A 14,021-nucleotide genomic window follows, 5' to 3' on the forward strand; every position below is an offset into this window, starting at 1 on the left:
CTGCCATACTTCCTGCATCCCTGTGATCGACTTGCTTCGGCAAATTTCGAAGCTAATGCCGGTTTCACCGGATGCGCTTTTGTATCTTCCTGGTCATGACGTCATCCGCCCATGACGCGCATTTCATTCATTCCATTGGACTAGTTGACATAAGATGCTTCAGACGCAATCACGCTGGGGGCGTTCCCAAAGCGTCATCGACGCATCGTCTCGTTCCCTTTCTCAGGGAACTATGGTTACAGACGTAACCTGAGACGTTTCTATAGAGAATCATGAGATCCTTCATTCACACAGGAATTGATCAACAAACTGTGATACTGATTAATTCTCTTGAATATGTCTTATTTTCACAGCAATAGAGAGACAAAATAAAAGAGAGAGAAAACAAAGATAATAATAAAAAGATAAAGATCAATCCAGAACCCCCCACTAACAGGTTTAGTACAGTATACAATATATTACAGCAGAAGCGTCTTTAATAATACAGACATAACCCAAAGCAGAGGAATCATGTTTAATAATACACACATAACCCAAAGCAGAGGAATCATGTTTAATAATACACACATAACCCAAAGCAGAGGAATCATGTTTAATAACACACACATAACCCAAAGCAGAGGAATCATGTTTAATAATACACACATAACCCACAGCAGAGGAATCATGTTTAATAATACAGACATAACCCAAAGCAGAGGAATCATGTTTAATAATACAGACATAACCCAAAGCAGAGGAATCATGTTTAATAATACAGACATAACCCAAAGCAGAGGAATCATGTTTTGAACAGATCCGAGAAGTTCAGATAAAACATCTCTGAATGTCTTAAACTGAGTTTAGAGTTGAAAGTCTAGTTTTGCTCGTATCATCCAGACATGTTTCAGTGAGTCTCATTGTGTCTCATATTTCCTCTCTCTTCTCTGTGTATCATTGTCTGTTTCTCTTTATTTCACTGACAGAAGTTCAGCTGTGTTATTAATGTAATGAAGAGACAATAAGAGACTCTAGAACATCTCACTGTCACTGATTTATCATGCAGCTCAAAGCATTATGGGTAGAATCTCTCATCAGTCTATTCTCATTAATCAACACAGTTTCACTGATGATCCAGAACCAACCCTAAACCCAGGATAGAGTGTGTGTGTGAATGTGGTCTGAACTGTGTGTATGAGGCTCAGTGTGTCAGAGACGCTGTAGAAGGACAGAGTTCCTGCACTGTGATCCACACACACTCCTGTTCTCCTCACTCCTGTTCTCCTGCTGATGGGCTTTACAGGGAGATTAGTCACTATGTTATTGTGTCTGAATGAGTAACTGGAGGAAGAGCAGGACAACCTCCAGGACTGATCATTACATCCAAACCAACACTCATGACCCGATCCCTTCCTGCTGATGCTCTTATATGACACTGATATACACACACTCCCACTCCACTCAATCTCCCAGTAACAGCGTCCACACACACTCTCTCTACACAACACCTGAGGATAAAAATCAAATCTGTCTGGATGATCAGGATACGGCTGAAGTGTGCGAGTGCGAGTAATCTCTCTGTTCTCCTCAGACAGACGGAGGTGTTTATTCACTGTGTTCAGATCCAGAGTGAACTGATGAGAATCTGATGGAGAGAAAACACACATCAGTGAATTACAGAAACTTTCTATCTTGAGTCTTCATTTCAGATCTGACTAGTTCATTTAGGATTGTAAGCAACCAATGATAATAAAGCACTAAAGAAATATCATTCTGTAACAGCTTTTGTCCTGAATGAGGTTCTGACTGAAATCGCCATGGTTACCAAACAGAAAACATAGGATTCTCGTGTTCAAATATTTCTGTAATCAGGAATTATGAAACTGTCTGAACTTTTACAGTTTTTTTAATTGCTTTGCCACAATTTTCACAAGCAAGAATTACGTGTATGTGTGTGTGTGTGTGTGTGTGTGTGTGTGTGATTGAGTGTGTGCAAGAGAGCGTGTGAGAGAGAGAGAGTGTGTGTGTGTGATTGAGTGTGTGCAAGAGAGCGTGTGAGAGAGAGAGAGAGAGAGTGTGTGTGTGTGTGCGTGATTGAACGAATGTTTTAATTTTTTAAAGTGTGTGTGTGTGTGAGAGACATTAATAAGTGTTTATTACATGCTTTATTCTTGTTTTAAAACTATATGTGACCCTGCCTGTGAAAACCCAGCTAAAGTCATTTTTTTGTGATTCAGTGTTTTTTACATAAAATCATCCTACACAATGTAAAGAACATTCTGTGAAAATATAACCTTGATATCTTTAAAATTGACTGAACAAGGCCATGTCAAAGATTTGCTAAAATTCGGCCTCAGAAAATCATATTTTTGAGAAATTCCAATTTAAAGATAAGTTATTTTTTAAAACTGCAACACATTTGATCCATAGTTATCCTGCATATGTGACTTATAACACATTAAAGCTGAGATTCTCCCCTTTTTAGTGATATATGACACATCAGTGGAACAATTCTTAAAGTTTTGTAAAACAGATCTATTTATTATGATGTACATGTCCAAAAAGCTAAAAGCATAAAAACATTGAAAACGAATGGGGGAACCACAAGAGCTTGATCGTAGCAAAAATTACCATGTCAATTCAGTGGAATTATTTGTATAACTTTATTAGTAAAATGAAATATCAGTGAAATGTCAATAATATATCAATTAAATAACATACCATTTCTCATTCTCTGAAATTATCATTCTCTTACTGGCCCACGGTGTAACATTGAGTAAATCTGGAGTAAAAAAAAAATAAATAAATAAAATTTCAAGGGATAGTTTACCCAAAAACTACAATTCTGTTATCATTTACTCAACCTGATGTTGTTCCAAACCTGTATGAGTTTCTTTCTTCTGCTGAACAAAAAATAAGATATTTTAAAGAATGTTTGTAACCAGACAGTTGACGGTACCCATTGACTTCCATAGGTGCCGCCAACTGTCTGGTTACCAACATTCTTTAAAATATCTTATTTTTTGTTAAACAGAAGCAAGAAACTTGTACAGAATTGGAATAACATGAGGGTGAGTATGAGTAAATCATTTTTGGGTGAACTCTCCCTTTAACAGGTCAGTCTCAAACTTTGTACACATTCTAAAATTGTCCAGATGCTAAATAAAATCCTGAGTGACAGCAACTCTCCCTCCTTGAAAAATAAAGAACACTTTTCCCCATTGAAATACTTGCAGTTGCAAGAGAAACTGATTTTCAGTTTCACATCTGGACTTCCAGCATTCAAAGCAAATTCTTCTTGCTGGTGTTCCCTCTTCATGTTTGCCAGACAAATAGCTTGGGGTTCAATCACCAAAACTGGCTTGTCCTCCTCATCATGTCGGTCACTGCCTGAAAAAGCAAAGATCATTTTTTTTCAATTCAAAGCAAGATACCTAAAACATGATTGTGTAACATGCAAGAATGGGAAGTGGGTTTAATTCCACATTTAAAATGGATAATGAAGCATTTTATATGAAAATATCAGAAAATATTTTTTCAGTTTAGTCAGACTGGATCTGATTAATTGAGGGGAGGGCATAAGAACAAGAAACAACCTATAGGTGGTAAGCAGACTTCAATTCAGAGTGTAATGAGACAAATAAACATCATGCCATAAAAGTAATTAATTTAAACTGACTAAATCCCAATCAACAAATGTAATAAACATTTAAATCCACTATTTTTGCATCACATATGTGTTAGCATTACATTGGCTGGACACTGACCGTATACGTACATATTTAGCATAAAAAACAATAACAAAAACTTACCGTCATATTCCTCATCAGTTTCGTCAAAGAAGTGTCCTGTTCATCATCACAATCATCCTCCAGAAAATAATCCGCAATAAAACCGGTTAAATCATAATTTGGGGCAATTCCACCGAGACTAATATCAAGCTAGCTGTTATTTTCCGTTCCTGCTCATACTTCGGTGTCGCCGGCGAAGCCATGTCAGATGTCAAAACAACGCATTAACGTTACCATCATCCAGCAAATAACACGTAGCAGGCCAAAAATGGCCTTAAAATAAGTTTAATATTATTGGCAGAATACTAAGCTACAAAACAAATAAGCAGTTCTTAAAATACTGGCTATGACAAGAAAAAAATCACCACAGACATCTAAACGCGGCTGACATCTCTCTCTTTTTTTGCATTGTGTTGACCTGATTACCGGCGCTCGCGGATTGATATTAAAGTCTGTTTTTACTCTTTCTAATAGAAAATACACAGAAAAGAAGTTCCTGAACCGATTGATATACAAATCAGCAGTGTTGTTGCGCGAAATAAACCCAGAGACGACTGAAATCAATGTTTAGGAAGCCCACGTCCGTTTTTTTTGCGCAAAAGTATAACGTAGTGTCAATAAAATCATTAATTTCAGTATTTATCATGTTATAAATGAAAATGTAAGTATTGCATCTCAAAACCATTGGTATAATCTATCATTTACAGCAATAAACACACATGGACTATTTTTGTCATTTTTATGGCTATGACTACTTTGACGCTCGTAACTCATAATTCGATTCTGCGACTTTAGCCGGGGTTTCACAGGCGGGGTCACATATCTATTATATTATATCTATTAAAACATGTATTTTCATACTTTATTAATGATCAATTTATCATTTCTAAATAAAGTATAATTCACCGTTTTTTAATTGCTTTGCCACAATTTTCACAAGCAAGTTTTACGTGTGTGTGTGTGTGTGTGTGTGTGTGTGTGAGAGAGTGAGTGAGTGTGTGTGTGAGAGTGTGTGTGTGTGTGTGTGTTTGTAGACGTACATTTTCGTGGTCCTGCTGTAATCCTGATCTCTCCTCCATGATCCACACTACAAAACACAGTGACAGTTAATCAGTAAACACACACACACACACACACACACACACACACACACACACATTGCACACACACATTACACACACATTCACCTGCTGTCTCTCAGGCTGTGGCACACACACACACACACACTCAAACACACACACGTTCATAAACACACAAACTCACTCTCACGTACACACACAAACACACACAATATCTCTCTCACTCACTCACACTCACACACACACACACACAAACTCAAGCACACATACACACATTCATAAATACACAAACTCACTCTCACGCGCACACATACACACATTCATAAATACACAAACTCACTCTCACGCGCACACACGCACGCATGCACGCATACACACACACACACACACACACAATCACTCTCTCTCTATAGTATCAAATGTCTGTATATTCAGCACTTGTGTAATGTGAACATACAGTGACCCAACGGCAAAATCCAAAGAGGTCAGAGTAAAAAACTGTAGATGAAAAGCATGTTCCAGTCACTCAGAAGAGTTGTGCAACTGCAGAATCACGGTCAGTAAGAGAGAGTGATTCTGCTTCAGCATCATGTCTTCATGTTGGGTTCAGACTGAGGATTTTATTCACATCACAGACACTGTCATCTCTGCAGGAGAAGGGAAAAACCCTGAAGCAGATCCAGCCTTGACCAAACTCTACACACCAGATATTCCTCATCATCCTCTTACACACCTGCTCTTTCTCATCCTCCTCTTCTTCTTACACACCTGCTCTTCCTCATCCTCCACTTCCTCTTACACACCTGCTCTTCCTCATCTTCCTCTTCCACTTACACACCTGATCTTCCTCATCCTCTTCATCCTCTTACACACCTGCTCTTCCTCATCCTCTTACACACCTGATCTTCCTCGTCCTCATCCTCTTACACACCTGCTCTTCCTCATCCTCTTCCTCCTCTTACACACCTGCTCTTCCTCATCCTCTTCCTCCTCTTACACACCTGCTCTTCCTCATCCTCCTCTTCCTCTTAAGAGGTTAGTATTAGTATTTAAGTACTTAGTATTTTTATTGTTACTGTCATATGTATTGTATTATATGTTTAGTGTGGTTGTACTTGGGGCATTAAGGGCGGAGGGGAGAAAAGCAGAGCTGTGGTTCATTTAATTTTTATACAAGATGTTGTATCTGCACAAAATGGCAATAAATATATTTTGAAATAAGAAAAGTTGGGTATGTGCACATGCATCACCGCACTGGACCTCACCTAACACAGGCCCCCTTTCAGACATACTACATAAGTTGCAAAACTATTTTACTGATGAAATCGCAGGGCAGCGCTGACAACAAATTTCTGTGCACTTGTATGAGTGTGTGTGTCTGTACTCTGTGTGTGCATTTTTCTGGGAGAGTTGGATAAAGTGAATAAAAATTGATTTTGTAGGAAAATCATGGAAATGGTTTGTGATTAATATCCTGTTGTTTGTTATATTTTCTTTGTCTTTGTGGGTTTTGGTTCTCTTGCTGTTGTAGGCTGTCAGGACCTCTGAAATAACTGAAATCATTTTGCAAAGTGATATGGAACTGTAATGCAGTCTAGACCTGCCTAGAACTACTTTACCTGTGCGTTCACTGTAAATAATTGCACACATTATAATGTTTGTCAGCCAATCAGAATGAAGCATTCAACAGCCCTGTAGCATAACTAGAGCTAAACCTCTGTAAATTCTCAATAAGAAAGTTTGTAATTGTAGTAATGCGAGTAATATGTGAAGATTGAAATGCTGTGTTTGGAGTTGTTTAATCAACTCTTCATGCTCTACATACTTGAGTTTATCCAGTCTGTAGTTTGGATGTTTGAGTTTATCAGTGAGCAGCTTGACTCCTGAATCTCCTGGGTGATTGTAGCTCAGATCCAGCTCTCTCAGGTGTGAGGGGTTTGAACTCAGAGCTGAAGACACATAACCACAGCCTTCCTCTGTCACCATACAGCCAGACAATCTACAAAGACATACAGCAACAGTCCACATGACATTAGTTTGGCAATCAGATGTTACTATCACACACTGATCTTGGCTGCGTTTCCCAAAAGAATCTAAGAATAAATTACTATTATTTATTTTTTTTCCAAATTTACTTTGTTTTGAATTGAAAATATATAATTTACATTTAGACAAGAAACATTAACAGTCATACAAAAAACTATTAATGTGTGCATATTTCAAAATAAATAATTATTTTCAAGTATTTCAAATGCATTAATTCACAATGAATTCTAATAAGTTCTTCATTTCCCTTAAATATCTTTAAATCTGTTTATTGAACTTTTACAATAATACCAGGATACATATACAGGAGAATAGTGAAAAATATATGAAGCTCATAACATCTCTCAGCCATTCATCAAAAGATGGAGGGAGATTTTGTTTCCATAGCAGAAGAATGTGCCGTCTAGCTAATAATGTTGAGAAGGCAAAAGCCTTTGCAGCATTTCCAGACAAGCCAGTGACATTTGGAGAAAGTCCAAAAAGTGCAACCAAAGGGCAAGGCTCAATCTGTCTCTTTGCCACTGAAGAAAAACAATTAAAGATTGATAGCCAAAAAGAAGTTAAGGATGGACATAACCCAAAACATATGTAATAAATCAGCAGGGGCCTGATGGCAGCGATCACAGAGAGGATCAACACCACGCTTGATTTTTGCCAACCTCACTTTTGTCCAGTAAATTTGATGAATAAATTTTAATGGGATAAGACTATGACAAGCACAAATAGAAGAGGTATGAACACGGGACAGGATCTGGTTCCAAGTGTCATCATCAAATGTGAGGCATAGATCCGACTCCCACTGTTGTCTAATAAAAGAGAGAGAGGAAGTGGAGATGGAGGAAATCAGCCTGTATATCGTAGACAATGCACTCCTTTTATATAAGGCTACTTCAAGAATCTGATCTAGCGAAGATTTTGGCGGAAGATTCAGAAAGTCAGGGAATGAATTTACCAAAGTACTGAGCTGAAAATATCTAAAAAATTGTGCACAAGAGAGAGAGAATTTTTGTTTCAATTGTAAAAAGCTGGAAAAAACATTATCAATGTAAATATCATTGACAGCCGAAATTCCTGCTCTCTACAAAATATTAAATGCTTTGTCATTAAGTCAGGGGGGGAATAAAGGGTTAAGGTTTATAGGTGAAGACACTGGGAAATGCTGAAGGCAAAAATGGTTTCGGAATTGAGACCAAATCCATAACGATTGTAGGACAATAGAATTGGCGTAAGGACAGCGCGAGATGGCAGTAAGAGGACCACTGGGGAGCAGGAACCCTCTTCAATACCAACCCAAGCCAGGACCCAGTCACTGAGCCCGAAATGACTCTGAAACCAGAACAATGTGGAGTGTATATTTGCTGCCCAGTAGTAAAATAAGAAATTAGGAAGGGCAAGCCCAACCTCAAGCTTTGGTTTCTGAAGTATTTCTCTACGGATTCTGGCTGGTCCTTTGATCCAAAAAAAAAAGATGAGATGGGATTCAAAAAAAGATTTTGGTATAAAAATTGGGACACATTAAAATACAGAAATCTAGTTAAAATGTTCATCTTCACCGAATTCATGCGTCCAGCCAATGAAAGGGGAAGGGCCGACCAGCGAGTAAAATCTTTCCGCACTCGTTGGAGGAGCATTGCAAAATTAGCCTTGAAAAGATCTATGCACTTACGTGTAAATATTAATCCTAAATATTTAAAACTATGCAAAGCAACTTTAAACATTGAAGCATTCATTGGTAAATCAGAAATTGGAAAATGTATTGGATATAACTCACTTTTATTTATATTCAATTTATAACCAGAGAAGAGGCTAAAGGAATTAATAATTCTCAAAACTTTGGGTAAAGAAACATCCGGATCAGAGATATAGAGCAACACATCATCGCTGTATAAAGAAATGTTGTGAACAGCACGAGCTCTCCTAATTCCCTGTATGGCCTGCTCACTACGAATGGCAATTGCCAAGGTTTCAATTACCAATGCAAAAAGCATTTGTCAAAATCAAAGAAATACAAGACTGACGAAGGGTTGGAGGCAGGCAGCCATTATTAATGGAGTCTAATCTAGACTAAAAACACATATCTTTGTCCTAGTATACATAACAAATTATAGACTTCTATAATTCAATGTTAGGCTGCGTAGATTAGGTCAGCCGAAACCGGGAACACTTCCCATAAATCCTGATGTGCTTGTTAAATCATAAGAAGGATGGCGTCTACGCTAATATTACATACTGAACATAATATTAGAAGGGCATTGAATATAATTTATTCCTCTAATTCTCATCCATCAGAGGCTCTTCTGCTGCTTGACGCAGAGAAAGCCTTTGATCGGGTGGAATGGGATTATATTCCTCCCAATGGTAATACCATTGGGATTACCATTGGGAGGAATATAAAAGTTTTATCCAGGATATGAACGTGTTGCCAAAACCGAATTTCTGTAGCACACAGAAAAGGTAATCCCATTCCACCCGATCAAAGGCTTTCTCTGCGTCAAGCAGCAGAAGAGCCTCTGATGGATGAGAATTAGAGGAATAAATTATATTCAATGCCCTTCTAATATTATGAGACCGTAGTCTGTTTTGAATAAAACCAGTTTGGTCGTTGTGTATGATTGCCAGTAAAATCAACTCAAGACGCTTTGCAAGCATTTTACCCAGTATCTTTACATCTATGTTCAGAAGACTGATTGGCATGTACGAACCACATTCGTGTGGGTCTTTGTCTTTTTTCAAAATCAAAGAAATACAAGACTGATGAAGGGTTGGAGGCAGCCATTATTAATGGAGTCTAATAACATGTTTAGGAGAGGTGTTTTAAGTGTTTGAGAAAACATCTTTCTGCACAGGGAGGCGGCAGAATCTATCGGCCGTTCTATGGCTGTTACGCTGTTAATTCCAATGTTGAAAAGTTTCAAGAGGCATCTAAACAGGCAGCCGCCTTTCAGAAGCTCCTCCTCCGTCGTTCTCATCCCGAGGCTGCTGAGCGGGAGCAGCCTCATTCTTCTAAAATGAGCTCTTCCCACCGTGCCACCCAAAAGCAGAGCGTTGCCTCCCGTGCTCCCCCACAGAATTCTCGGGGACACGGAGGGCGCTCTCAACCCCAGCCTTCGAGGGGTAAAACGGATCTGGGGATCATTACTATTGCCAAGAAGGCTGTGGGGAAAAGGTCCTGACGCCTGAGGGCTCAGGCCAGTGAGGGCAGTCCCCCCCAAAGCAGAGCGGTCAACACCTCTTTTTACGGTGCCCGTCTCCCTTCGGTGCCCACAGGGGACCGTTCTGCCAACCCTGCTACCTCTGGTGCTTCTGGGCCCAGCGGTCTCCGGCGAGCACATATCTCAAGGACCACCCGGAAATGTAGTGGCCTCGGGATGCCCGCCCTCTCTGAGGAGGGTTCCAGAGCAGTCTGTTCAGTCGTTCCCTGCCCGTCCATCATTACAGGGCGACGGACCTACTACTCAACAAACAACAAAATCCAGAAGCCAGTCTCGAGAGACTGGTACCTCTAGTAGAATCTTTGACAGTGTGGAAGCTACTGCCAAATGTTTCTCGTTGGGTCCTGCAGACCGTAGAAAAAGGGTATAAAAACAGTTTGGGTCTCGCCCACCTCGGTTTATGGGGGTCCTACCCACAGTGGTGGATCCCGAGCAGGTTCTGGTTATGGAACAAGAAGTGAACACTCTGTTAGAGAAAGGGGCCATAGAATACGTACATCCCCTCCAACAGGGAAACCGGGTTTTACAGTGGGTACTTCATAGTTCCAAAAAAGGACGGGGGATTGCATCCCATTCTGGATCTTCGAGTTCTAAACGAGTCCGTCATGCAACTCAAGTTCAAAATGTTAAAGCCCATGTTGCAGGTTAACCACCACTGTCGATTAATGGGTACATAAATCACTCAAGATAAGTATATCATTTTTAAAATGTCTCAAAAATGGTCTTAAAGGAGTCATAACCTGTAATTTTCACTTTTCCACGAGAATCAATGTATGTTATGATTGCCTAACGATTATACACTGGCCGGGAAGCCGATATTTAAAAGTGAAGCGTTTGTTTACCCCTGGGTTCGTAAAACAGCCCACGTGCACGCGCACTCAAATATGAGATTTTAATTTCTGCCCCGACTTGACGTCAAGACGGGGCAGGATATACCATATATGGACACCGCAGACCTATGCTGCGCCCTGCCCCTCTCCCCCTCATATTCAGTCGCGAAAGATGCAGAAACGTAGTGCACACACGAGTTGCTCTGTTGTTGACTGCCAGAATCAACATGTAAATGTGTTTTCTCTCCCAAGAACGGACCAAGCTGTCAGGGACCAGTGGATTAAATTAATTTTTAATGACGCGGTTCCTACAACCCTTCCCACTGGCTTAACGTTAGGTGTCTGTGCTAATCATTTTACGCCGGAATCGTTCACAAATTTGGGGCAATATCAGGCGAAGTTGGCATCGAAGCTCCGTTTGGAAAAAGGGGCCATTCCAACAATCAGAGACTTGCCTGCAATTGAAACGGTAAGACTGTGTTTTTATTGCTCTACTGTGTGTAACAAACAGCAGCTAACTGCTAATGCGGCTATTGTATGCCTAGCGGGAGTATTAGCTTTGAGGTAAACATGGGGAATGGCTGCTACTTTGCAAACAACAAATGACTGAGATTGCAGTTACATTTAAAGTTACGCTAACTGAGCATGGCAGTCATAGTAATGAGAAATCAGAAAAAACTTGCGCCATGATGTCATTTTGGAATGATATGCTGAAGCGTTACCTGCGGTGTCAACCCCCCTCCTTCCTGCCACCAATCAACGCGCCCCTCATTTGCATTATTAAAATGACCGTCCACGACAGCCAAAATATCGCATCAGATCTCGCGAGACAATAATGCCTTTAGAAATAAGGGTCAGAGGAGCTCTGTGTTTATTTTTTTTCCACTTTTCTTTTTTAGAAGGGCCTGAAAGACTATAATAGAGCGTGGGTATCCAAGGTAATACTAGGTTATGACTCCTTTAAAGACCAGTTTTTTACGTTTTTGGTATTAACGTTTTTTTTTTCCCAATTCGGTGATGACGTCATGTTGGGGAGAAGTGGAGGAAAGGTAGCCTCAGCCTAGTATTATGGTACGTTCAAGTCATCTCGTATAGATCGTATTTACGAGGTGAACGCACATGAACGCCACCACAATGTCGTAAATACCAGTGGGGAGCTCGGGATTTTCTCTAAGCCCCGATCTTTACGAGTTGAGGGCATGTCACTAAAAAAAAAACATGGCGGAATACCACTACTTCAAGGTATTTTAGCAGTGGCTTTTCTATTTACAGCGCAGTAAGCTAATTGCCTGCACAGAATATGATGGCATTATAATATAACAATGCAACATTTAACGATAAAGTTGGCAGTGGCTTCATAAATTAATTAAAAACATAAAAAAACAAAGTACACCTGATGCACATTTCTTTGTTCTTCATTTTCTAGAACAAGAGTTTAAGAAACTTTGTCTTTGTCATCTAGAAATAGAAGGCATCATGCTAGCTATATGGGCGTTTCTAAGCATTTATCTCTTACTCCGGTGAAAATGTTGTTGCAAACGTAGCCGCCGCGTGTCTGTCGCTGTGTTTGGCAGGTGCTTGTGTGGGCGGTGCCGTCCCATGGAAACTGCGTTGGAAAGCTTGTGCTGTAGGGAAGTGAGTACGTTTTGGTCGCTGGTCGAGGAGCTCACCCCGCGACCAGATGTCAATCTACCTACTATATATTTCTATCTATTTATCTATCTAGCTGCTAGCTATCTATGCTAACGTTATGCTATCTGGCTGTGTTAACTATCTTTCTCTATACTAGCCTATCTAACTATCTATCTATCTATCTATCTATCTGTCTGTCTGTCTGTCTGTCTGTCTATCTATATATCTAGTCTATCTATCTATCTATCTATCTATCTATATCTATGTATTTATCTATTTATCTATAATCTGCGCTATCTGAATACTCTCGTCTACTACTCGTCTCTCTAGTCGCTCTCAAGGCGGGCTTTGGTAAATTCTCTCCCCAAGGTGACGTGATGCAATGCATTGTGGGGGAAAGGAGAATCGTTGCAAACCGCTGTAAGATAGTACCTACTTTTTCGTATTATATTACGTTTTGTGATACCCAACCAGTGTTGTTTTTGGCAGCCCTTTTAGTTTTAGTCTTAGTTTTAGTCTTTTGGATGAAAATGCTTTTTAGTTTTAGTCACATTTTAGTCACTTATAAACTTGATAGTTTTAGTCAAGTTTTAGTCGACGAAAACGCAAAAAGGTTTTAGTCAAGTTTTAGTCAATTTTAGTAAAAAAAAAAAAAGTAGTCTTTAACAAATTAATTTAGGTTAAAAAGTATTGGAAATGGGCTTAGGTTTGACAGGTTGTAGCAAGTGTTGCAATTCATAAAACAACAGTTAACCTTAAAACCTTTGCATAATAAACTAGACTTTCTCATTGATGGAGATGCAGTGCTGCCAAGCTGTACTTCATTGTCGCATTGGGCAGAAACCTTTTATCCCCATATTTCAAGTTATATTTTTTACATGAATTGATGCTCTTCTAAAATTTCAGCACATTGGCTATTTTCACCAGTAATCACAGTAATAAAGGAATGGTTTACAGTTTAAACAGCAAAAAACTTTGAGCTACTACAACATTACACACAGATAAAGTGGTAACAGTGGAATAACTGTTTTACTCCAAAAAAGCCAGGAATAAAAACATTCTTACTTTGGCAATTGTGGCTTTATTATATAATTAGTTAAATAATAATTTATGTTATAATTTATGTTATAATCTAAGTTATATAATAATTATATATTACTTTGTACCAATTAGCCTACTAAACTAATGCTCGGACACACTCGGTCTCTCTCGCGCGCAGACACACTCGGTCTCTCTCGCGTACACTCGGTCTCTCTTGTGCGCAGACACACTCGGTCTCTCTCGCGCACTTTCGGTCTCTCTCACGCACTGTCGCTCGCTCGCGCAGTTCGTTTCGCTTTTGTCCAGTCCGGCGCCTGAATATCGAAGATGTGTGGCGAGTGACTAGCCGCAGGTGTGTTGTTGTTGTGTGGAATCTGGTGCGCGGCATGGCGGCAGCCGGGTGGTGGGCGT

General features: G+C 39.6%; 1 protein-coding gene across 1 annotated transcript in view; it reads right to left on the reverse strand.

Annotated features, from left to right (window-relative positions):
• Nucleotides 1–318: 318 nt before the first annotated feature.
• LOC311081640 (protein NLRC3-like) overlaps nt 319–14,021 on the reverse strand; it is a 78,337-nt gene continuing 64,634 nt past the window's right edge. The window contains exons 7-9 of the mRNA XM_084112231.1: nt 6,675–6,848; nt 4,811–4,857; nt 319–1,624 (exon numbers count right to left, since the gene is read on the reverse strand). Of these exons, the coding sequence (XP_083968357.1) occupies nt 1,092–1,624; nt 4,811–4,857; nt 6,675–6,848 (754 nt within the window). The 3' untranslated portion in view covers nt 319–1,091. The remainder of the gene's footprint in view (nt 1,625–4,810; nt 4,858–6,674; nt 6,849–14,021) is intronic.

This window comes from Abramis brama (assembly GCF_963993115.1).
Source record: "Abramis brama genome assembly, chromosome: 4".
Classification (NCBI taxonomy): domain Eukaryota; kingdom Metazoa; phylum Chordata; class Actinopteri; order Cypriniformes; family Leuciscidae; genus Abramis; species Abramis brama.